The 24657-nt window shown below is 41.6% G+C and overlaps 9 protein-coding genes across 9 annotated transcripts; 5 read left to right on the forward strand and 4 right to left on the reverse strand. All coding sequences in view use genetic code 12, as the record gives it.

Annotated features, from left to right (window-relative positions):
• Window positions 1-1063: 1063 nt before the first annotated feature.
• RJT20DRAFT_4719 (uncharacterized protein) lies at window positions 1064-1507 on the forward strand (the record flags this gene model as incomplete). The annotated part of the gene is made up of 1 exon (XM_064920277.1): window positions 1064-1507. One exon carries the CDS (start codon window positions 1064-1066, stop codon window positions 1505-1507), a length of 444 nt encoding a protein of 147 aa, XP_064777187.1.
• Window positions 1508-1825: 318 nt separating this feature from the next.
• Window positions 1826-2935, reverse strand: CAF16 (putative ATP-binding cassette family ATPase). Its single transcript, XM_064915787.1, has one exon. The coding sequence runs from the start codon at window positions 2859-2861 to the stop codon at window positions 1872-1874; it is 990 nt and encodes a 329-aa protein (XP_064777188.1). The 5' UTR covers window positions 2862-2935; the 3' UTR covers window positions 1826-1871.
• Window positions 2936-3384: 449 nt separating this feature from the next.
• On the reverse strand, window positions 3385-6462 carry GCR3 (Gcr3p). The gene has a single exon (XM_064916202.1). The coding sequence runs from the start codon at window positions 6343-6345 to the stop codon at window positions 3511-3513; it is 2835 nt and encodes a 944-aa protein (XP_064777189.1). The 5' UTR covers window positions 6346-6462; the 3' UTR covers window positions 3385-3510.
• Window positions 6463-6476: 14 nt separating this feature from the next.
• SAM4 (S-adenosylmethionine-homocysteine S-methyltransferase) lies at window positions 6477-7962 on the forward strand. The gene has a single exon (XM_064916418.1). It carries the CDS (start codon window positions 6604-6606, stop codon window positions 7633-7635), a length of 1032 nt encoding a protein of 343 aa, XP_064777190.1. The 5' UTR covers window positions 6477-6603; the 3' UTR covers window positions 7636-7962.
• A 652-nt stretch (window positions 7963-8614) lies between these two features.
• On the forward strand, window positions 8615-12016 carry GCV2 (glycine decarboxylase subunit P). The gene has a single exon (XM_064916203.1). It carries the CDS (start codon window positions 8781-8783, stop codon window positions 11877-11879), a length of 3099 nt encoding a protein of 1032 aa, XP_064777191.1. The 5' UTR covers window positions 8615-8780; the 3' UTR covers window positions 11880-12016.
• A 1406-nt stretch (window positions 12017-13422) lies between these two features.
• On the forward strand, window positions 13423-15710 carry RJT20DRAFT_12497 (uncharacterized protein). The gene has a single exon (XM_064916365.1). It carries the CDS (start codon window positions 13599-13601, stop codon window positions 15369-15371), a length of 1773 nt encoding a protein of 590 aa, XP_064777192.1. The 5' UTR covers window positions 13423-13598; the 3' UTR covers window positions 15372-15710.
• On the forward strand, window positions 15710-17598 carry RJT20DRAFT_12552 (lipase family protein). Its single transcript, XM_064916514.1, has one exon. It carries the CDS (start codon window positions 16049-16051, stop codon window positions 17480-17482), a length of 1434 nt encoding a protein of 477 aa, XP_064777193.1. The 5' UTR covers window positions 15710-16048; the 3' UTR covers window positions 17483-17598.
• Window positions 17599-17624: 26 nt separating this feature from the next.
• TEF2 (translation elongation factor EF-1 alpha) lies at window positions 17625-19244 on the reverse strand. Its single transcript, XM_064916204.1, has one exon. It carries the CDS (start codon window positions 19142-19144, stop codon window positions 17768-17770), a length of 1377 nt encoding a protein of 458 aa, XP_064777194.1. The 5' UTR covers window positions 19145-19244; the 3' UTR covers window positions 17625-17767.
• Window positions 19245-20533: 1289 nt separating this feature from the next.
• On the reverse strand, window positions 20534-22820 carry SDS24 (Sds24p). Its single transcript, XM_064916205.1, has one exon. The coding sequence runs from the start codon at window positions 22413-22415 to the stop codon at window positions 20826-20828; it is 1590 nt and encodes a 529-aa protein (XP_064777195.1). The 5' UTR covers window positions 22416-22820; the 3' UTR covers window positions 20534-20825.
• Window positions 22821-24657: the final 1837 nt, after the last annotated feature.

Raw genomic sequence — 24657 nt, forward strand, 5'->3', positions numbered from 1 at the left:
ATTAGAGACAGAAAATTAGTGCTACTGTACTGGGAAACTGGGTATTTTCTGGAGAAGACGTGGTGGTGGCAGAGAGCGGGCCATGATGTCGGGACACTGGGTGGAGTGGCAGCCGAGAAGTGCATGGTATGCTCTGGGTTATTACGACGTTTTCGGGGCTCGTAGTTCGGACGCAAGACGATTAGAACCTTAATTAATAATCAATAATTATTGTTCGTATTCTATTGTTTGGGGATGGTTGTCCTGAAAACCTCCCGTGATGTTGGTTATGGCGCTGGAATTATGGGTCACGGGGCAGCTCGCGCGTTGCTTATTGTTTGCTTCATTAGGTTCAAGCTGAGATCCTCCGCCTATGCACAAGACTGGTGGTGGAATGCATCGGGGGCTCAGCATCAAAAAGGGTCAAGCTTCTCGGTCGCTTGTGTTTCATATGGCCGGTCTTAATGACCGCTTTATAAACGTCATCGCCTCTTGCTCTACCGACGTTAGGTAGCACTCGGCAACAAAGGGGGCACCAGTCACCGAGCCGAGAAAGTCATCTCCATTGGAAATGACTTCTTGTGGTGTTGCCACGAGCTTAGATGTCTCCAATTTCCTCAATATCACTTTACTAATATCTGTCACACCATTAATATTTTATACCCATTTCGGTCTTGGCTGAAGATGCAAAATTCACAATTCCATCTCATTAAAAAAACAGCGGTGCTGATGTTCCACGCGTAAAAAGTCCTTTTTTTCCATTCTACACACATAAATTTCTACATACATTCATTTCTACATACATTGATTTCTACACACATAAATTCCTACACACATAAATTCCTACACACATAAATTCCTATACACATTAAATTTCTATACACATTAACTTCTTCACACTTTCATTGTCGCATTGACAGATCTCAAGTAACGTGATAATCAACACATGACATAAACTTCCGGCAGACAACAACACACTAAACAGCCTTGATTTGTTTACAAAACCCGCTTTAGTAACTAAGATCTTTTTATTACTTTGATAAAGGGATAGAAACTAATGGATCACAGCATAGGGGCGGCATCAATGAGTGAGACTAAGTTACATTCGGGCCATGACTTTGAGAACTCATCTCAACCCACGATCCGCATAAATGACATTGCAAACATAGAAAACATAGAGAACATCCACACGTTTGATGCTGCTATAAGGCTAGACAAACACGCTAATTCCTCAGTCAGCAGCACCAATTCGACCAAGGAAATAAACAACCATGAGCTGGAAAACGAACACCGTAAAAGAGGTCCCAGTACTCCGCTCACGCCTTCTATCAGAGAACATACAATAGTAAGGCGAAAGCTCGAGCAGCCGCCTAGACGGCATCAATATCTCCAATTCGCTACTCTAGAAATCTTAGAAGCGAACTACCAGAATTGGTTGTTGAAGGCTCAATTGAAGGAAAACGAAGAGACGATTAAGTTTCTCGAGTTGGAGAGTAAGTTTTCGCTTGAGGAGGTAGCCAACCCTTGAGAATCAATCAATGTAGAAAGAGCTAACTTAATGATTGACTTAATGAAGCTATTGAATAGCACTAATTTTGTAGATGGAAGTATGCTTCCGTCCATTATAAACAAAGAATTCAAGGTAGGAAGCTGCTGCTGGATTGACATCGAGAATCTAGCTGATGTTTCTTCATCTATTGCAAAATACTGAATTCTCTTGCACAATGTTTCCATCTAACAGGCATATTGCATATCATATCTATTGTACTATATTTCTGCATCATCTTATTTGTATTTTATATTGTCGGCATATACATATATTTAATATACGTAAGTCTATTACTATCATGCACCATAAATAAAAGCCGTGACGACTTTCGCTTGAGCTAATTTTACTTACCCTCATAACTTCTGGTGGCCTTAAAGTAGGCTGCTAACTTGTGCTCATCAGCGTCGAAGTACTTTCCATCTCTAGAGTTATTCCAATCATTGTGTCTCTTTTGCATCCTAATTTTCTCCTCTGCCCTTGTTCCTCTCTCTTCCAAGTCATGGTATAACCAATGCAATGCCAATGGATGCAAAGATTGCGCCAAGGGGATTTTCACACTCAGTTCATCCACCTGGACTTTGCCCTCCGTATCATTCACGAATTTTACGTTCTTCATGTCGACGTCATCTACCTTGATACCAGCATCGAGATGGATGATTCTATCACACCAATCTTTTCCTAACCCATCAAAGATGTGAGTAGCATAGACCACACAACATCTTCTTTCGACACATTCTTTTCTCAAGAAATTCAATAGCCTCAGTCTCACAATGACATCTAAATCAATTGTCACTTCGTCCAATAATAGAAGACGCCATGGCTTGACCAAACCCATGGCAATCTGCACACGGCGACGCTCTCCATCCGAGATTCTCATCATTGACCATTCTGGATCAATATCAAGGATATCGAGAAGCAAATCTCTTCTTTCGCTGTAGCTTTCGCCTCCGATGGACGAGATCAACAAATTCACTGGTATATCTCTCTTAACAACCGAATTGGCAGCCCATTCCGTGCCTAGGTATGTGATATAGTTGTTAATATCGGAGTTATGCTGTTCGTTTCTAGTCATTGAGAACTCGAACGGATCAAATCCTCCGATTTTCAACTTCCCTTTCCTAATCAATGTCTTACCGGCCAATATACGGAGAAGAGTAGACTTACCTGCTCCATTGGGGCCAATAATAAGGTTTGTTGAGCCCCAAGGAATCTGAAGACTTATATTTTCCAATCCTATCTTACTTGTGCCTGCAAATTTGTAGGTAAGTTCCTTTGTTTCTATAGCCAACGACGTGTCGTCGGAATAGTCATAGATTTTCTCCTGTTTACTCATGTTATATTCCTCTTAGCAATACTTTAACCTAAACAACTACCTTAACCTAAACAATTACCATAACAGGTCAACTAACTCATCTGAAATATTTCTATTTATCAGTCCATTGATTTTTCATGCAACTCCGATTGCGAAAAACTCGTGCTCACTAAAAGTTTAGTGGGGTGAGCATTGGGGAAGATGTTATAATATGGAGGGAGAGCTAGATATGAGTAAGAGATAGGTATGTGTGAGAGGTAGGTATGAATGAGAGATAGAGAAGGATTATGGGGTATGAGTGTCGATAGTTATGGATTTGTTGATTAATATGTAGAATGCGATGGTTGGTACGTAGAATTCGATGGTTGGTACGTAGAATGCGATGGTTAGTACGTCGAATGTTGGTTACAATTTGTTTGCATAATTTTTAGTCCTTCTGCCTTTGCATGTTCTCTTCGTGGAGAGAGCATTCCAATTCTATTAGGCGTTAAAAATATCCTCTTCGCCTATAATATATTATAGCCTTTACCGAAAAAATACACTTTTGCCTATCAATACTTTTTATTATATGATACATAAATATATATTTATATATAGTACATTAGGTAAGTATACCTATATCTAACTTTTTATTGGAATTTCTCTCAAACACGGATAAAAAAAAGTTGCCTTATTTGCTCACCTCGTCCAACCATTTCAAAGTGTCCTCCTTGGCCGGAACATTCTCAATCGACTCAAGCAACTGCTTGATCTCATCCAAGTAATCGATGTCGTGGTTCTTGACGTAACGCCTAAAGTATGACTTCAAAAGACCCTTGTACTCAAAGAAAAGCCACTCTTGATCAACTTTTTTCATTGCTTCCATATCTTCGGGGTCTTCGAATTCCTGGCTAATTTTGATAATTTCTGAGGAATCGGATTGCAAGCTTTTAGAAAGAACATTCAAGTTGTTCGTGATACTAGTGAAAAGGATTAAGACCAACTTCTTGAATGACTCTGGATCTTCTGCAACAAAACTATTGTTCAACACTCTGTTAATAGACTCCATACAAGAAACATTCCCAAGAATTAAGTTGTGTTCAAGATCCAATGTCTTTTTAACAAGAACGTCTGGTTTCAAGACATCGAACTCAATCAAATACTCGAGAATCAAGAAAACCTCTTGTGGCTGATGTACCCAAACTCTGAAGATAGACTCAATTATCCAGTTCTGTCTATCATTAATTTCCTCTGGTGTCAATTCAGCTTCTTCAAACTTAGGCTCTTCATGACCATACTCTATTGTAGAGCCACTTAAGTATTTCAATTTATTTACATCACGGGACAAGATGCTAACCACCGAGTAGATCGATCTTGACCCGATGTAGGCATATGTTTGAAAGATTATGTTAACCAAAAACCTTTGAGCATTAATCTCAGGAAATTCCTCGGCAGCTTTTACAATTTCCTTGCACAAGTCATTAAATTCATTATTTGGCTTCCAGTGAGCAACGACGAAGTCATACACTTTACTTGAAACGGCATTCAATGGCAACTCGGGATGTGAGAAATTATAAAATATCTCTTCTTGCGCGAATACTGCTGGCTTGGCAGCCAACTGGTCTTTTTTCTCGTTGTATAGCTTTTGAAGGACTTCTCTGACTTCCTCCTTCTGAAATAATGAAGTATCGTAATCAAGAATGTATTTTTCCTCATCATCGAAAAGAGAGATATTCAAATATTGATTGAACTCTTCTAAGGAAACAATATCAGAAGTTTCAGGATCTACCGTTACAAAACTTTCTCCTATTCTTTTTTTATTGGACAATCTGACTTCCTTTGCAATTAAGTTTTTGATGAAATTTTTCTTTGGATGGAATTTCAAGTTTTTGAACTTCTTTGAATCATTCACCCACTCATCCCACTTCCAACTGAAGTCAAAATTAGAAATTTGAGTAGTCATCCAGTCCAAGAATCTCATTTTCAATTCGTAGTCTAAAGTCTCCAAGTTGTTATAGAAATATCTGATAGCTCTTCCAAAAACAGGAGCAATAGAATCAGGGCTCTCTTTACAACAAGCAATCAAAACTGTGTAATAGTAAATTTCACGATGTAAAGTGACTGGTAATTGGAAAATCATAGTCAAAATACTCTCAACTGCAATGTCTTCAATTTTCCAAGTGGACAAAGGTGGCAAGTTTTCGCCTGACTTGTTATCTTCGTGAATCATGCTTAATTGGTCAATTGATGAACCTGGTGGGGCAAACAAATCCTTGCTGAAGAATAAATCTAATATAGACAATTGGATGGAAGCCTCGTTCTTGTTGAATGATAAGTTTGTCAAAATGTCGAAAGACAAATCCTTGAAGAACAACCCGAAGTATGTATCAATTTTTGGAACGGTCTCAAACTCCGTTGCATTATAAACCTGGAACAATACACGAGAGTTTTCTTTCCACAATTTGTCAATTGAGCCGGTGGGCTTGTAAGATTGAACTTGCTCGACAGATGGCAAGGAAAGCTGAGGCAACTGGTGCTTGATAACTTCGTTAGAAATAGGGTTGTTCTCAAGAGCTTCTTTAATAATTGGCTGCACCAACTCAGAAAAGTTCAAGAAGAGCTTATTTTGCAAGTTTTCCCATTTTTTGTCTTCTCCCTGTAAATCCAGAATAGCTTTATAAATCAAATCAATCATTTTCACAGGTTCGTATGGCAATTTGTAGTTCTCGAGCTTAGAATCGAATGGTTGCAATAACACATTTGATGATATTTCCACAACCTTGAAATCTTTAGCCAATTCAACTAATTCGTTTACGCGGTCAATCAACTCTTCCGAATTATCATTGCTCAATAAGTAAGGAATTGCAATCAAGACATTATAAAAGATCTCTTGTGCTATTCCGTTTCTGATTTCTGGTGTGCTATCCTGCAATTCAATTGCAAGCGTCAAGAATTGCTTGTAGAGATTAACAATTGAATAGGACTCGATTATAGGGGCCAACGTAGCCAAGAACTTCAAGATCGACTTCAAGTTGTTGAAGGTGCCTGCGTCTTCTTCAAGAGCACTCTTGGATTTCTTCTCAGTTTTCTTCTCTGCACCTTCCTCAGGCACAACTCTAATGGTGTCCAACAAAGCCTGTGCTTTGGCATGCAAATATTCTACAACATACTTGGCTACCACGAAGTTCTTTGCGTTACATATGAGGACAAGATTGCTCAATGCATTAATTTTCTGTGGTTGTTCGATGATAAGGGCGTACACTGTACTAAGAATAGAGTTTCTTAACTTGTCGATCTTCTCGAATTCAGCTACAATCGGATTCGAAATGTAAGACACATCTTCAATCTGGTTGATGATGTTGGGGTTTTCTCCGAGCCTTCTGATATCCTTACAGACATTGTTAATCAACTCTTGAGCTGGGTCGATATGCTGTCTCTTGGACTCAGAGTCCTCATCGAAATGCTGAGGAGGACCCTGGTCTGCCTCGAATTCGTCTCTTGTTCTCTTTCCTGGATGAGAATCCATTGCAATGTTTCTTACCTGATAACAACAGCTCGACTACTGGTTTTTTTCAGTGATATCTTCACTGTTCTATCCCTGCTTAAAGCTGTTTTGGGTTGATGGATTTTTCAACGAGGCGTATACACAGGATGGATTATATGAAGGATTATATGTATATATATATATTTATGTTGTCATCTTTCACCAGACACCACAGTCAATGAAGAACATTGAAGTTGTATATTACTTCCTTTCTTCTGGAGAGATATAAAATTCGTGATAATGAGTGTAGTTCCTAGTAAGTCTATCAAAGAAGCAATTGACCAAGGAAAACTAGTTTTGGATGGTGCATTGGGAACAGAATTGGAAGCGTTGATTCCTAAAGATTCAGATACTCAACCGCGCAAGCATCCTTTATGGTCTGGGCTTGTGCTTTTGAATCAGCCAGAGTTGGTTTCACAAATACACTATAACTACTTAAAGGAAGCCGATGTAGATATAGTAATTAGCTCGACATATCAAATATCATACGCAAGCTTGAAAAAATATACCGAGTTGACGGATTTGGACATACGGGACCTATGGAAAAGGTCCATAACTGTGATAGTAGATGCTATAGAAAAGTATAGGAAAGAGCAGAAATTGTCCAATAAAAAAACCTATGTAGTTGGTTCAATTGGACCCTATGCATCATTCTTGGCCGATGGGTCCGAGTACACTGGAGATTACAAGGGTACCACTGGAGAAGAAATTGAAAAGTATCATTTGCCATTGTTGCAATATTTCATCAGCGACGAAAGAGTCGACGCAATCGGTTTCGAAACGGTTCCCAATTTCACAGAGATGAAAAGCATTATCAAGATATTGGGGGAAGAGTTTAAAGAAAAGAAGAATCGTAAGTTCTTCTATATCAGCTTTAATTTCGATACCGATACTCTCACGGATGGTACTCCCACTGGAGATGTTATTGAATATTTGAATAATGCATTAGAAAACAATCCAATTTTGAGAGAATATATGCTTGGTATTGGATTGAATTGTGTGGATTATCGCAAGATTACTGGAATCGTTTCGAAGATAAACTCGATTCAACAAAGTAACAAACTGCTTCTTTATCAATTTATTGTATATCCAAATTTGGCGATGGAGTACTATGCTGAGGATGATGAATATAAGGCCCACAAAGATATAAATCAATGGCGATCATTAGTTGAAGAATGGTTACGAATAGAAAATGTACGAGTGGTAGGAGGATGTTGCAGCACGTCTCCTGCTGAAATTAGGGAGGTTAGGGAACTAATTGATAAAGTATGAAACAGTATGGGGGACCGGATCACAATAATGCAAGGATAACCTAGGTAAATTGTATGTAAATGTATTTTTTTCCTTATTGTGTATATTAAATCTGGAAAACTACTTCGGTATATTTTGTAATGTTTTGTGAATAAGTGCCTAGCCAGGTGCTTAGTAGTACTTATAATTATGACACTGGATGATTTAGATCAACTCAAGGTGCCACATCTAACACAATTTTCAATTTACATTACATGCTTTCCCCTTAAAGCTTATATGCTTACTAGAGTCCCTATCCAATATCAATAGCCTCTTAATTCCCCATCAATTCCCCATCTTTCGTACACAACGCCCTATAGTTGCAAAGAAGATCTTCATAATATACAATTTGCAGCTACGGACATATTGCGTATCACACAAACATAACACAAAGTCAACTCAAACATGTGATTCTCATGGGTGGGTGGAAGTACTGCATATTACATAACAGATGGGAAGTCAAAAGATCCATTAACTATTGCTGTTAACCACCAGTTGCTTTGAAGAGATCTCACGCCAATTTCAATTCTCTAGCAAGTACCCCATACGAAAACCCGGCAATCTCCTATATTCAACGACACGAAACTCTATTTCCCTGCAAAATTTTCTTTGGTGCCACTCCAAATGCCCTCTAAATGCATTCAAGAAAATGCCTTGCAAAAAAACGGCTGCCAGAGTCACATTTCGGAGTCACGCCAGAGTCGCATCCTACGAGATGGCCTGCTATGTCTACTTCTTTGGCCTATAATGCCCGAGCTACACAACCAGATGGCTCCCGTGTATACATGTACCCGCTGGTATATGCTCGGTGTTCGTGTGCCATTTTCTGCCCGAGTCAAATCAAGGCAAAAGCTCTGTTTCAAGCTTATAACTGATAGGGCTATAGACGCCTAAAACTCTATCTCTGTGTAGATACAGAATTTTCCCGGTTACTCGAGTTCATAATAAATATATATACGTCTGTGATTTCCTGTTGCTGGTAATTCCGCTGTTTGACTTTCTTCAAGACCATAATCGTTTGCATCGTCTTCTCTTTATCCCATCGATTCTTCTTATCGCCTCGGTTGCGTCTGCACCGTGACATTTTTTAACAGCCGAATTTTTCACCCATAGATAAGAATCGCAGGATGATCCACGCCAGAGCACTTATCAGAACTGCTCGTCTTCCAAGAGTCACAGCCGTTTCGGGGGCCAGACTGGCATTTTTGGCTTCCAGACCAGTTCCAGCACTTTCAACCAGATTTTTGGCAACCAAAGCAGACACTTCATCTAAGAACTACGCTAAAGTATTCGAGCCCAATGCACGAAAGGTATCGCTTGCTAACTTGGACACCTTCGCCAGAAGACACATTGGACCTACTCCAAAGAATGTCGAGAAAATGTTAGCCACTTTGGGCTACTCTGACTTGGACGAATTCCTCTCCAAGGCCATTCCAGAGCACATTTTGTTCAAGAGAAAGTTGTCTATTCAACCAGAACAAGGATTCACTGAATCGGAAATGCTCACTCACCTCAATGAGATTGCCAACAAGAACAAGATCGTCAAGTCTTTCATCGGTAAAGGTTACGCCGGAACTAGACTTCCACCAGTTATCCAAAGAAATTTGTTGGAATCTCCTGAATGGTACACTTCATATACTCCATATCAGCCGGAAATCTCCCAGGGCAGATTGGAGTCTTTGTTGAACTACCAAACTGTTGTTACATCCTTGACTGGATTGCCAATGGCTAACGCTTCCTTATTGGATGAGGGTACAGCTGCTGGTGAGGCCATGTCCATGTCTTTCCACAACTCAAAGAACAAGAAGACTGCTTACGTGGTTGACTCTAACATTCACCCTCAGACATTGGAAGTCGTCAAGTCCAGAGCTGAGAACATCGGTGTCACTGTTGTGGAATTGCCATTATCTACCGACGCTGGTGTCCAAGAGTTGGAAAAAATCGTGTCTAATGTCTGTGGTGTATTAGTCCAATACCCAGGAACCGATGGATCTCTCCATAACTACACTAAGATTGGTGAGATCGTGCATGCCAACAAGGGTTTGTTTGCCATGGCCACTGATTTGTTGGCCCTTACTCTCATCAAGCCTCCATCTGAATTTGGAGCCGACATTGCTTTGGGTACTTCCCAGAGATTCGGTGTTCCATTCGGTTACGGTGGACCTCATGCTGCGTTCTTCTCCACTAACATGAAGTACTCAAGAAAGATTCCAGGAAGAATCGTCGGAGTTTCCAAGGATAGATTAGGAAACCCAGCACTCAGATTGGCCTTACAGACCAGAGAACAACACATTAAGAGAGAAAAGGCTACGTCCAACATTTGTACTGCTCAAGCTTTATTGGCCAACATCGCTGCTATGTACGCAGTTTACCATGGTCCAGAAGGATTGAAAAACATTGCTAAAAGAGTCTATGGTTACACCACTTTGTTAGCTAACGAGATCTCTACCAAGCACGAAATCGTCAATGACAAGTGGTTTGACACCATAACTGTCAAGTTGAACGGTGTCACTGCCAACGAAGTTTTGGCCAAAGCCCTTAATGAACACAACATCAATTTATTCAAGGTTGACGAGAGCACTGTCTCTATTACTTTGGACGAAACTGTGGAGGCTGAAGACTTGGTTGCTTTAGGTAATGTTTTCACTGGAAACACTATCAATGTTGCTTCTATTGAAGAATTACCTCAACTTCCACAAGAATTATTGAGAACTGACAAAATTTTGCCAAATGCTGTCTTTAACACTCACCACTCAGAAACCGCTATGTTACGTTACTTGCATTTGTTACAGAGCAAGGACTTGTCCTTGGCCAACTCAATGATCCCATTGGGTTCCTGTACCATGAAATTGAACTCCACTGTTGAGATGCAGACCCTCTCGATGCCAGGATTCAGTTCTATCCATCCATTTGCTCCTCTCGACCAAGCTCAAGGTTACAAGCAATTAGTTGATGAGTTCGAAAAGGACTTGAACGACATCACTGGATTTGATGCTACCACCTCTATGCCTAACTCTGGTGCACAAGGTGAATACACTGGTTTATCATTAATCAGACAATATCACAAGTCCAGAGGTGACTACGAGAAGAGAAACATATGTCTTATCCCAGTTTCAGCCCATGGTACCAACCCTGCTTCTGCTGCTATGTGTGGTTTGAAGGTTGTTCCAGTCAAGTGTTTGGCCAATGGTTCTATTGACTTGCAAGATTTGCAAGAGAAGGCCGAGAAGCATGCCGAGAACCTTTGTTCCATCATGATTACTTACCCATCTACCTATGGTCTCTTCGAGCCAGGTGTGAAGACTGCTATTGATCTCGTTCACAAGAACGGTGGTTTAGTATACTTGGACGGTGCCAACATGAACGCCCAAGTCGGTTTAACCTCTCCAGGTGACTTAGGTGCTGATGTATGTCACTTGAACATCCACAAGACCTTTGCATTGAGTCACGGTGGAGGTGGTCCAGGTCAAGCCCCTGTCTGTGTCAAGGAGCACTTGAAGCCATTCTTACCATCCCATCACTTCCTCGAGACTCCTCATTCTACTGCCGAATCCATCAAGTCCGTTAATTCTGCTCCATATGGTTCCGCAGCTGTCATTCCAGTTTCCTACTCTTACATCAAGATGTTAGGTGCCAACGCACTCCCATATGTTTCTACTATTGCCATGTTGAACGCTAATTATATGTTGGCCAGATTGAGAGAACACTACGAAATTTTATTCGTTGACTCATCTGCTGACGCTGGCTTGAGACATTGTGCCCACGAGTTCATCTTAGACTTGAGAGAATTCAAGGCTGTTGGCATTGAAGCCATTGATGTGGCCAAGAGATTGCAGGATTACGGTTTCCATGCCCCAACCATGTCTTTCCCAGTAGCTGGAACTTTGATGATTGAACCTACTGAATCCGAAAACTTGGAAGAATTGGACAGATTCGTTGACTCGTTGATCGCCATTAGAGGTGAAATCGACGCTTATGCCAAGAAGGAGCCATTAGGATTGGTTTTGAAGAACGCCCCACATCCATTGCAGGACATTGTTGCTACTCCGCAAGCTGATTGGGATGCCAGAGGATACACAAGAGAACAGGCTGCTTACCCATTGCCATTCTTGAAATCTTCCAAGTGCTGGCCAACTGTAGCCAGATTGGATGACACCTACGGTGACTTGAACTTGAACTGCACTTGTCCATCTGTTGAGGAGGTTGTTGCAGCCCAAGACAACTAAATAGAGAGATCGCCAACTGATTTCTTGTAACTTGAAACCGGTTTCGGTTCTAATCATTTCAGTTCGTAATTGTATATTGTTTATATTACTTCACAATTTCATAGATAAATAAAAGTATAATAGTCAAAGCGATTTTAGGGCTGAGGGCAGTTTTATATTGAAATGGCTGTGAAAAAAAATCTCCATACCGTTTTTTTTTGCGGCCAAACTACAAGTGTCTTCATTGTGGAGATGAGGAAAACAGAGTGCTTGAATATCCTCTAGTTATCGATACTCATATACCAGAACAGATAAGTTTACATCCATCAGATTTGCCACTGCATTTGGACGAAACCATTATTCAGCATGGCTAGCATGTCTGACCCTGCCTGTGTGCTTGTCATACTACAAAGAGGAGTCCTAGCCCCAAAGGATTTTTCAAAAAAAAAGCCCCAAAGCGTTTTGGCAAAGAGACTTCACCACTGGGTTTCTCTCTGTATATATCAGTATCACACTGTCTCTCTATTTCAATAAGCTAGTTAGGAAAGATATACTCTTTAAAAGAATTTAGTAAACTGTCTCATCACAGGAACTCTTAATACCGACATAGACTAACCATCGAAGTAACATGGTAGCGCCAAAAATAGAGATTCAATTAACCATTTGTGTAAGTTATGTAACTAAGCGTATTGTCAGATGGAGTCGCCTGAGGACAATGACTATCAATAGAAGGATTTCGGCCCGGTCAAGCAAACAGCAATGTATATCCTTATATACCCCTTGTCAATATTTTATGTCGTATTTTCTGATAATTCACACAATGCTGCCGTCCATCGCCAGAACTATGTCCACCTTTCATATATTTTTTTCCCCACCTCTACTGGCACCCCACCTGATTTTAACAGCCAATCTTCATGAGCAATGCTGAGAGACACACACACATCTCACTCACTGACTGAAAGAGAGAGAGATAAAGAGATTCTGTGTGTGTCGGCATTTGTGTGTGTCAGACATAATGAGAGAGTTTGAGAGAGTGTGACAGAGTGTGATTGAGCGAGATAGTTTAGACGGATATGCGAGAGTGAAAGACAGAGACGGAGGTGTGAGAGAAACAGAGAGACGGAGACACAGAGACGGAAGAGACAGAGACACAGACAGACAGACAGACAGACAGAGAAACAGAGACACAGAGACACAGAGACACAATGAAGATGTTGTTGTACCTACAAGAGTTACACAGTGCCCCAGCTGCCCGCCCTCTGATCCACTACTGCGGCGCGGGCTTACCCCCTCCTCTTTTCGTGCATCAAACAATGAGTGCGACTACAGCGTTCTGTAATCGTAATTTTCATCTCATGAGGGCTAGCCTGATGTCAAGAGTGGCTTGAAAGTTGTCTTGTTGCAACACAGTCGGAGATACAGGGCGTGGAAATCACAGAGCCAACAGACTCATCTGCATTGCTAATTTCGGTTCGACTCTTGTTACCGCTGGAGATAGTTTGTATTGCTCTTCATCGGTCGTACTACCCTAAAGATTGTCGTCCAAAGTCAATTCTTTGTCGGTGGTGTGTCACACATTCTGACATCGTCATATAGCAACTGTCAAAAACACTCAGCTCATCGAAAACAAAACAAAAGGCTCAATCAAGTCCATATTATACATAGCACCAACCTCCTAAGGACTCCTTGTTCCTTTTCACCAACGATACTACCTTCCCTCTCTTGATCACTCCTTACCCCATGGACTGGTACAATAACCGCTCCAAGCGGAGCTCGATTTCAACAGGGGCACCCTCGTTTTCACCACCTTCATACGGCATTCTCAGCGGCAACGCTTCAGCAAACTCTAGCTACAACGGAAGTCAGAGATCCCAGTTCTTCAGCGCGGGATCATCTAACAGCACCAACATCGGTAACTCGCTCAGTAGCAGTTCCTCAATGAATAGTTCCACAAATCCACTTCTCCACAATTCGTCGACAACGATCAATTCGATGTCGCCAAACGGAAGCAACAACATCCCTAGTAGCATCAATAATACCAATTCCACCAACAGCAACATCAGTAATAGCCCGTCATTGACAACGCCGATAGATAGGAATTCTTATTATTTCTCACAGTACCCGTTGTATTGCTCAGATTGGTCCTATTTGCCCACTTCTGACACCGAATGCATCGCCCTTAGTTCTTACAAGGAAGGCTTTACCAATAAGCTTCAGGTAGTACATGGCCTCAATTATGAAAGTGAGTATACCAGAAGTAAACTGTATGAAGTCAATGATGATATAACCATGGACAAGTCTTCTCCAACCACACCTGCTCCCCAACATCAATATTTGTATCAGGCGCCTCCTTCTGGTACTCCAACGACTTCTTCTAATAGCATCAACCAACCTTATTCATTCGATGATGAAATTGTAGAGGGATTTTACTTCCACAAAGCTGCTGAAATTGGCGTGGACTATCCTGTTACTAATCTCCAATGGGATCCATTGCTTTCAGGAAATACAAATGAAGAGCGTTTAGCTGCCTCCCTGGAAGTTCTCAGACTCTACAAAGTAGAACATGATCCATTCGACCAAAACGGTGACTACCGTTTAATACAAACTCACACTTTGGCTAATAATACTACAAGCACGACATCTTCCACTAGTTCGAATGGTACTTCTGGCAAAAGTATCCAGGACGATATAAACACATTTCCACCGGTGACTTCTTTTGACTGGAACAAAATTGATCCAAACATACTTATTACATCATCGGTAGACACTACATGCACAGTGTGGGACTTGCATCGCTCACATAATTTAAAACACCATGAAGATGGTACGGGAGTGGACACGGCTACTGTCAAAACACAATTGATTGCACATGACTCTGAAGTGTTTGATGTAAAGTTCATTCACAATTCGACGAACATTTTTGCTTCTGTTGGTAATGATGGATCTATGAGAGTTTTTGATTTAAGATCACTAGAGCATTCTACTATTATTTACGAACCTACGGTACCGCCACCACAGTCACCAACGTTGGCAACTGCCAATGCAATGAGTGCATCTGCTTTGCATTCGCGTGCTTTGCTTAAACTATCAACATCCCATATTGATCAGCACCATCTAGCTACTATTGGAATAAACTCTAACCAGGTCATCATAATTGATATGAGAGTTCCTGGGTTGCCTGTGGCAACTTTAGACGGTTCCTTTGGAGGAAGAAATGCTGCTGCAATCAATCTGATTAGCTGGCATCCAACTTCCAACTACTTGTTGACTGGGGGAGATGACTGCCAGGCACTTGTGTGGGATTGCAACAAGATGCATCAACTCAAGGGAGCTTCATCGCATGGCATTTCAGGAAGTTCCGCTACTGGTAGTTCCGACGTTGGAGTTTTGATTGAAACTCCCGTATTGGCATATGAAGAGGATTTAGAAGTAAATAATGTGTGCTGGAGAGGTGACCTGGGAGACTGGATGGGAGTTGTCAGTGGAAAGGGTTTCCAGGCGGTCCAGATTTAGCTTAAAAAATGTAAAATGTAATATAAACATAACAACTTGTATCTCAAATTTTGTGGTTTGAACTTGAAGAAGTCTAGGAATGCCTTAAACTTTATTTTTTTTATCACTTTTTGCTACAATTGGTATTTTCAAATAAAGGGGTTCAAAGTAAACTTGACACAATGCCAAAAATTCTGTGGTCCAATATTCTGTCCCTTATACGGCTATATTTTCCATCCCAGCGTCTAAATATCTGAGCGAATCCACTAAATGTCTTCGTCTCATTGTGAGTAACAATACTTCCTGCTTGTGGTGTATTCTCCGAACTACAAAATTTACCGACAAGAAATTTCCTCTTTCTTCACTGTACCTCAATGTTTATACCGATTAGGAAATTTTGTGACATACCTTGCATGAAGAGAACAGTCCCAGAATGGAAGGTTTGATTAATTATAGTCTTCTGACTACCGCAAAATAGTTGAGAGAAGCTTTGACATTGAAGTATAATGAATGGTAGAGGCAATTGCTAGCATAAGTTGTGGAGTAGGCTTACCGAGAATAATTGCATCTGATTTATTGAAGGAAAAGCTATATTTTTGCGTCTCATCACTCGTATAGTTATACGGATATATAAATATGACACAGGGCCAATAATTATCGCAATCTTTGAAGTATTTTGTAGTAAGCATCACTTAAAAATGAAACCTTGGTTGCATTTTGTCATTTTCTCTGTTTTTTTCTGCCAAATTGTTTTGGCAGCTCCTACTGCCAAAGTGCTAAAGCCCAATGAAGATCCATTCTATGTGCCTCCCGAGGGTTATGAAGATGCGGAACCGGGAACAATATTGAAATCAAGAAAGGCTCCTCATATGTTGAGAAGTGTCTACTTACCTGTCAATGTGAAGAATGCTTGGCAATTAATGGTGAGATCAGAGGGCTCCCAAGGAAATGCAACAGCCATTGTTACTACAGTCATAGAACCATATAACGCAGACCCTTCCAAATTGGTTTCCTACCAAGTAGCGGAAGATGCTGCCAGTGCTAACTGTGCTATGTCCTATGCCCTCCTTTTCGGAGCTTCGATGGATACAATCATAGCCCAAGTTGAAATGTACTTCATTCAAGGAGCCTTGGAACAAGGATGGTACGTTGTTGTTCCAGATTACGAAGGTCCCCATGCTTCATTTACTGCTGGTCGCCAAGCGGGACACGCCGTGCTAGATTCACTCAGGGCGACCTTGGCTTCCACAAATATAACTGGAGTTCAGGAGGATGCTGAAGTTGTTCTTTGGGGTTACTCTGGAGGATCGTTGGCAAGCGGCTGGGCTGCTGCCCTTCAACCAGACTACGCACCAGAGGTCGGCGATAGGATTCTTGGAGCAGCCTTAGGAGGATTTGTTACTAATATCACCACTACAGCAGTTGTGACAGATAACAAGTTATTTGCTGGTTTGATTCCTTCTGCAATCAATGGTTTGATGCAAGAATATCCTTCGTTTGGTAATTATGTCAGAACTCAGATCCGCCCTGGTAGAGAAGCTGGGTTCTTGAAAGCTAGTCAGTTATGTATGGCTCCTTCACTTTTGAACTATGCCTTTGACAGCTTTTTTGTGGGTAATAATTCATACTTCACCAAAGGTCTTGGAATTCTTCTGGAACCTATAGTGAAGAATATTCTTGACCAGAATACTTTGGCTCTTAAAAAAGGAATTGAAGTACCAAAGATTCCACTTTTCGTATACCATGGAGAACTTGATGACGTTGTTCCTCATGTAGGAGCTCAGAGAGCATTCGATAATTGGTGTGAATGGGGCATAGAGTCTTTCGAATTCTCATCCGATATTCTCAATGGTCATATCACAGAGTTCTTCTTGGGTGCACCAGCTGCTCTTACGTGGATCCTGGAGCGATTTGCTGGAAAGCCAACTGTAAAGGGCTGTAAAAAGACAGAAAGATTGAACAACTTAATGTACCCTGGGGTTCCAGAATCACTTAAAATTTTCTACGAATCAGCCTATGAAAGTGTCCTTGGAAAGGATGTTGGCCCAAACGTCACTGCGAGGGACTTGGCTAACTTGTCCAAGAGACAATTCACCTTCATTGACTCTTCGAATTTGAAGATTCAAACATGATATCAAGACAATACCATATTTTATATCCACGATGCCAGCAACTCATTTGGCTCAAGTTGAGACAACAATAACTGCTGCAAAATCGTGCCTATCTATTTAGACTCGGAGCATTGTATGCTCTGCTGTACTTGTACAATTTTATGTTTCTACCAATTAATTTATTACGTACAAAACTATATAAAACACTAATTAACAAATTTAAAGTGGACCGCACTCAGGAAATAAGCTAGTATTGTCCTTCTACAGAGCAGCGAGACGGCCACACATTGTAAAATTCTAATCAGCTTATTTTTTACCAGCCTTGACAGCGGCCTTGGTGACCTTACCAGCCTTGTCGGACTTCTCGACAGACTTGATGACACCGACAGCGACGGTTTGTCTCATGTCTCTGACAGCGAATCTTCCTAATGGTGGGTAGTCAGTGAAAGCCTCAACACACATTGGCTTGGTTGGGACCATCTTGACAATAGCAGCATCACCAGACTTGACGAACTTAGGGTTCTCTTCCAACTTCTTACCAGTTCTTCTGTCGATCTTCTCGATCAAGGTGTCGAACTTACAAGCAATGTGGGCGGTGTGACAGTCCAAAACTGGAGAGTAACCGGAGGAGATTTGACCTGGGTGGTTCAAGACAATGACTTGAGCGTTGAAAGACTCAGCACCCTTTGGTGGGTCGTTCTTGGAGTCACCACAGACGTTACCTCTTCTGATTTCCTTGACGGAAACGTTCTTGACGTTGAAACCAACGTTGTCACCTGGGACACCCTCGACCAATTGTTCGTGGTGCATCTCGACGGACTTGACTTCAGTGGTGACACCAGCTGGGGCGAAGGTGACAACCATACCGGCCTTGATGATACCGGTCTCAACTCTACCGACTGGCACCGTACCAATACCACCGATCTTGTAGACATCTTGCAATGGCAATCTCAATGGCTTGTCAGTTGGTCTCGAAGGTGGCTCAATGGCGTCAATGGCCTCCAACAAGGTCTTACCGGTGGACTTACCGGCCTTGGTCTCCTTCTCCCAACCCTTGTACCATGGGCAGTTTGGAGATGGCTCAATCATGTTGTCACCGTTCCAACCAGAGATTGGGACGAATGGAACAGTCTTTGGGTTGTAACCGACCTTCTTGACGAAGTTAGTGGTCTCCTTGACGATTTCCTCGAATCTGTTCTTGTCCCACTTAACGGAGTCCATCTTGTTGACAGCAACAATCAATTGCTTGACACCCAAGGTGTAAGCAAGCAAAGCGTGCTCTCTGGTTTGACCGTCCTTGGAGATACCAGCTTCGAACTCACCGACACCACCAGCAATGATAAGAATGGCACAGTCAGCTTGGGAGGTACCAGTGATCATGTTCTTGATGAAATCTCTGTGACCTGGAGCGTCAATAACGGTGACGTGGTACTTTGGAGTCTCGAACTTCCACAAAGCGATATCAATGGTGATACCTCTTTCTCTTTCAGCCTTAAGTTTGTCCAAAACCCAGGCGTACTTGAAAGAACCCTTACCTAATTCGGCGGCTTCCTTCTCGAACTTCTCGATGGTTCTCTTGTCGATACCACCACACTTGAAAATCAAGTGTCCGGTGGTGGTGGACTTACCAGAGTCGACGTGACCAATAACAACGACGTTAACGTGAGTTTTTTCCTTACCCATTGTGATAAATTAATAGATGTAATGAAGATATACAATCAAAAGAGGAAAAGAAGTGGGAGTAAAAATTTTTTCTCACTGGTGGAGTTTGCCAATTTATATATTCGAAGGGGGTGCAGAGATGGAGGGTGTCGCATGTCGCGGCGAGCATGCAAATCAAGCAGTAATAGGAAAGCAGCATACTAGGAAAAGATTTAGGAGACAATACGGAGTGGTGGAAATGGTATAATTGCCATGGTTACAATGCGGCAGTAATAATTACCTGTGGTTAGAATGCGCATCGATGCGGTGGGAGTGTGTTAACAATATTCTTGGAACGCTAGTTATAGAGGTTTCCCTCTAGATAAGTGTTCTGCTGTCATGATGGCACTGGAGCAAAGATGATGTGGGCCGAAAAAAATACAGAAATGTCGCTACTTCCATGGCATTCTACGATTTACTGTGAATCATTCTCAGATATACAGTCTTTTGGGGGGATGGTTTTATCAGTTACAGATATTTGGTTGTGAGTCATTGAGAGTTAGACAGTTAAGCAAACCCAATCTTGTTTGCCACTGGGATTCCTTGGAACTCAATACTGCTAGAGCCTTCACAAACGGTGATAATTGAGTCATTTGACCTACTACCCACTTGGAGTGAAGAGGGGGGGGTCTATACAGTATCCTCCCTTTCTACACGTGTAGTTCTGCATATCTTTTCCCCGTAACCACCACTTGGATAGATAACGGCTATAGAGAGAGTTACACTTGGCTAATTGACTAATGGTCTATTGCTAACTTCTCATTACTTGTTTTATGCTCTACTTTACTCTTTTACTATGATATCCCAATTCCATCTCTAGCTATGACTTCTCCAATTGATTTATTGTAGTATACTACTGCTTGCTATCGCATACCAAATTTTTCACTCATCCCCATCCCATCGCATGAGTGAAATTTGTGAAATTTGTGAAATTTTATGATGCCGACCGCCTGGCACTGAAAAATGTCGCATTTTGAAGATTTCAATGGGATGTAACAAATGCAGGAAGAATCAAAAATAGATACTGGAGAAGTTTGAAGTGCAGCTCATCATAAAATGGGAGTATACCAAAAGAACTTGCCATTGGATTCGTAATAAGCATGGTCCAAAAGTCATACAGTTGATAAGAAGGTTGTTTGCATAGTAGCTTACGGATCGACTAACTGAGTGACTAATCGAGTGACTAATTGTGTGACTAATTGAGTGGATGCTATCAATTTTGTTAGTATTTTTAGACCTCTCGCCATAATTCGATACTTTCTCTGCCCTAAGTAGAAATCTCTGTGTGTAGTTTTGCAATATTTATATTGTGAAGAATATCTCTAGATAAAAATCTCTCTTGCTTATACATCCTTTTGTAGTAATTAATGGTATTGGAAGGAATGATTTAACATTTTCACCAGTGTATTCTCTTTATTCTTGTATATTGTACCAGTGGATCAAGATATATAATTATTTATAAGGTGGAAGAATAAATAAAGAACATAAAATTGTAGCAGTAAGGTTGAAAGATCACCAGCTGTTATGTAGCGATGGTGACGCTATGAATGTGTCCCAAGGAAGCTGTGAACTTAACCAATAGGACCATATGTAACAAATAATGCGGTCAAGTGACAGTGACGAAACGCTCGAGAATCTAGAAAGCGAGCTTTACAACCTATACCTAAGCGAAAGTATTTTCGTTCTTACCAGCGGCAGTGTATGACTTTCTGAAAATTTCCAGGTCTCCAGCATTGGCATTTGTGGATCTGGCACTTCCATCTCCAACACTTACAGAACTGTCAATGGAGGATCTCGTAGTTGAAGTTGATGAACGTCTTCTTTGGTTTCTTGCAAAGTGCGGATCTGTCTTAGTGCCCTTTGAGCTTGCGAATAATCCTAAAATATCTGTCAATGTCACGACTCCGATCAATTTACCTGGTAAGCCATAGTTAGTATCTGATGAAACATTGGTGGTAGATGAAGATGATGACGACGATGGAGGAGACAGAGAGGCTTTTAATGTAGCCTCGATGGTTGCAGGAGGCCCAGATATCGAGGCTTGGTGAGCTCTGGAGTTGGTGTCGACAATCCAAAGTCTGTGCGACTGTGTTGCAACTAGCTTGGCAATAACTCTACCAAGTGAGCTTTGTTTGTTTACGTGGAAAATTGGATATTGATCCTGTCCTTCTTCAATACCCTTCTGGGTAAGATTGTAGGAGATGAAGTTAAGAACTGATTTGAAGAGAAGCTGTGAGTTCTTGGATGACGAAACGTTCTTTACATCAACAATAGAAATGTTACCAATAAGCGACTTGGAGCGATCAATGACAGCCAACGAACTCACTCGTTCGTTAAACATTTTGTGCAAAGCATCAATTAAGAGCTGGTCTTCGTAAATGAAAATTGGATTGTTGTTACCGATCTTTAAATCCTGAAGAGTAGAATTTAAGTAGAAGTCAAGTGATGGGAAACGCCTAGCATTCTCCCACATGTACTTGATGAGTCTTCTTTGCGACAAAATACCTGTAATCTTTGTAGATTCTAAGTTTGTGATGGCTACACGATGGACTCCGTTTCCAAGAGCTTCCATAACTTTGAACAAAGTATCAGCTTCCGTAAACTTAATGAAAGGATTCTTAGGATGCAACTTGATGATGAATTCAACGGGTACTTCTTCTCCACGCTTAGCTTTGTTGATAGTCTGTGTGACAATCTCCTGTTTCTTTGCTGTAGAATCGTTCTCCGAACCGATCTCATTAATTGCCAAGTCACTGAGTGCAATCTTGTTCATAACGAGAAGGAGATACGTATTAAGATCGGAGTAATCAAATGTTAAGCAACTAGAGAGGTCTGTATCATCTTCGCTGACGGAGACCGGTACCGATGTCAAATTGTTAGCTGCGAGAGTCTCAAATGCTTTCTGAACAGAGTATGACGAATTAATGTAGACGAGCTTGTTGGACTCAGTAAGTTCACTTAATGGGATTTCCAGCCAGTCCAAGCCTGCGATAGAGGAGTGGTGGTGAGAGGAAACAGCATTCTGGTGACTAATCAGTGAAGTACGCAGACTGATGGAGGTGTTTCTAGAAAGAGAGAACTGATGGATGTCCTCTTCCGCAGGGTTTACAGGCAATGGTGGCGGCGACGAAAGCAACTCGACTATGGATGGTTTACGTGATGTGTGCTGGTGAGCTGGTAGATGGTGGTGTGGAGTAGCTGTAGTGGTGAGTGGAGACGTTGGAGGTTGTCTCTGGAATGGAGGATTAGCCATGATGTACGAGTATCAATACTACTTGATGTATTAGTGGAAGCGGTTGATGATTAGGAGTCACAAATGGCGGGTTAGTTATTGGCAGCGTCTTGTCAAAAGAGTGTGTTGGTGAGTATGATGCAACTCAATGGAACTTTCGTTTGTTTATAGTACCGTGGTTTTTGAATAATGTGGAGAACAAATCCGTGACGCTAACAAATATTGGAAGTAATAAATGTCCACTTTTCTTCGGAGTAACTAGCAACTCAATGGGGACTCTGGCGAAAAGCGTCTGCAATCGAACGGGTGTAATCGATTAATCAATCAATTGCCAGTCTGAGGTGATAAACGGCGGATCTCAGGGGTCTAGTGTGTACGATGTCCAGGAAAGAAACGATGTGTGTCAACCTAGTTTTCCAATTGAGTATTTCCCTGATGGAGTAAGAATGAATATGGAATTGGAGTAGACACTGGTGGCGACGTGCAGGAGCGAAAAAAATGAAGATTGGATGATCAAATGGTGTATGTAGGAGTGGGCACTGGAAGAGTGAGAACGAAGAGAGTTTGTGTGGGGATAGTATGGGGTGTTGACAGAGAAGAAAAAGTTCGAGACGGGCAGCCGAAGGAATTGAAGATTTGATTTCTGCGGGGGGTACGGCGAGAATGGAGGATGGTAGCTCTTGAGGTGAGAAGCGAGATAAAGTGTGAAGGCTGTGGATATGTTAGAGGGGAGGTAATCTACAACGGTGAAGATAACGTGGATAGAGCGAATTAGCAATACGGAGACGGCCTGTGTAAGGTCAACGACTGAGCATCCTTTGTAGAAAAAGAGGGGTGTGGGGAAGTTATATGTAATATAAAGAGTTCGTGTGTGTCTATGTGAGCATATGCGTGTTTGAAAGAGTAATTTGTATTTATGATTGGAATTTGGGCCACGGCAAGAATCGACCAATGGTGAAGAATTGCAACCTTACAAAGAACAAAACATGTTAAGCGCTCCTCGCTATGAATCGTACGAATTATCAGCTTATATGAAGGAGTGTGTGACTTAAACTATAAGAGTACTTAAGTGATCCGTGTTTGGGCTAACCCTTTAATGGGGACGTTGTGCGTCTGGCATGTTGAAAATTGCCCTAGAGTCGAGTCCCCACGTATGCAAAATATGGTCTATTGTTAGGTCATCCATAATTGAGTTAGTCTGTTGTTAGAAACTGACACTTATATCAGCGACAATATTGTGTGCCGGTGTTTGTACGACATGACTAAAACAAGCTCTACAATTCGCTTCAAGGCCTTAATTGGTCAAATTAGTCTCTATAGGTCGTGGACATTACGGAGGTCTTTTGAAGACGCTACAGAGAGTACTTTTGGTATGGAGAATAAAGAGAGATAAGAAAACTTCTTGGGCTCGTACCACTCGTACCATTCCTCTAATGAACTTGGTTTTGTTCCATGCTTATCTAGCTGAGGGATTATGAGATAGGTGCAAAATCGCTACTTTAATGTTGCTAGCCTTGAAGTACTGGGTGAACTTTCTTGGATACACTACAGATATAAGACAGGATGCACGAGGAGGACTTAAGCAGCTTGTACACACTACAGGCTCAGCAGTAGTGTACAACACTGGGTGAAAAAGCTAGCAACGGAAGTTATCAGATGAGTTATTATTATCAGTTAATGAAAATAGTATACCAAAGTAACGCATCAAAGCTAGCAACCACAACTAACCATAATTGAGCAACATCTAGAAAACTCCATGGGCATGATTGGAGCAACCATCCCGGGGTTTAGTCTGGCACAGGATACTCCCTATGTTATCTCCTACGCTGCAACAATAGGCATCGATCGATTGTTTTCTCTAAGAATGGAAAATAACGGAGTAAAAATGCGCATGTGCCTGAACTGCAAACTGGCTTCCGGATGTGGTAAATTGGCAGATTCCCAGTGTGATGTGTAAATGTATATTTGAGAACACTCGTATACGGGTGAACATCTGCCCACTGGCGACGGCGGGAGCACACCATCATTCCACCATTCTGTTGGCCAAAGCGAGGGCATTGGGACCTAGAATTGCTTTATGTCGCCATGTTGGGGGGGCTATTCGTCTATTCCAACACGACTGGAAATACCCAGAACCCCCTGGAAAACATAGGCCACTTCTTTAAGCTTTCTTAACGGCCCCCAAACCTTAGCGGTGCTCCCACTTCCCGAGGATACCTACACACAAAAAAAATAGGTTCGCCCTTCTCAGTACCCAATTGAC

This window comes from Scheffersomyces xylosifermentans (genome assembly GCF_036884685.1).
Source record: "Scheffersomyces xylosifermentans strain CBS 12540 chromosome Unknown RJT20scaffold_1, whole genome shotgun sequence".
Lineage (NCBI taxonomy): Eukaryota > Fungi > Ascomycota > Pichiomycetes > Serinales > Debaryomycetaceae > Scheffersomyces > Scheffersomyces xylosifermentans.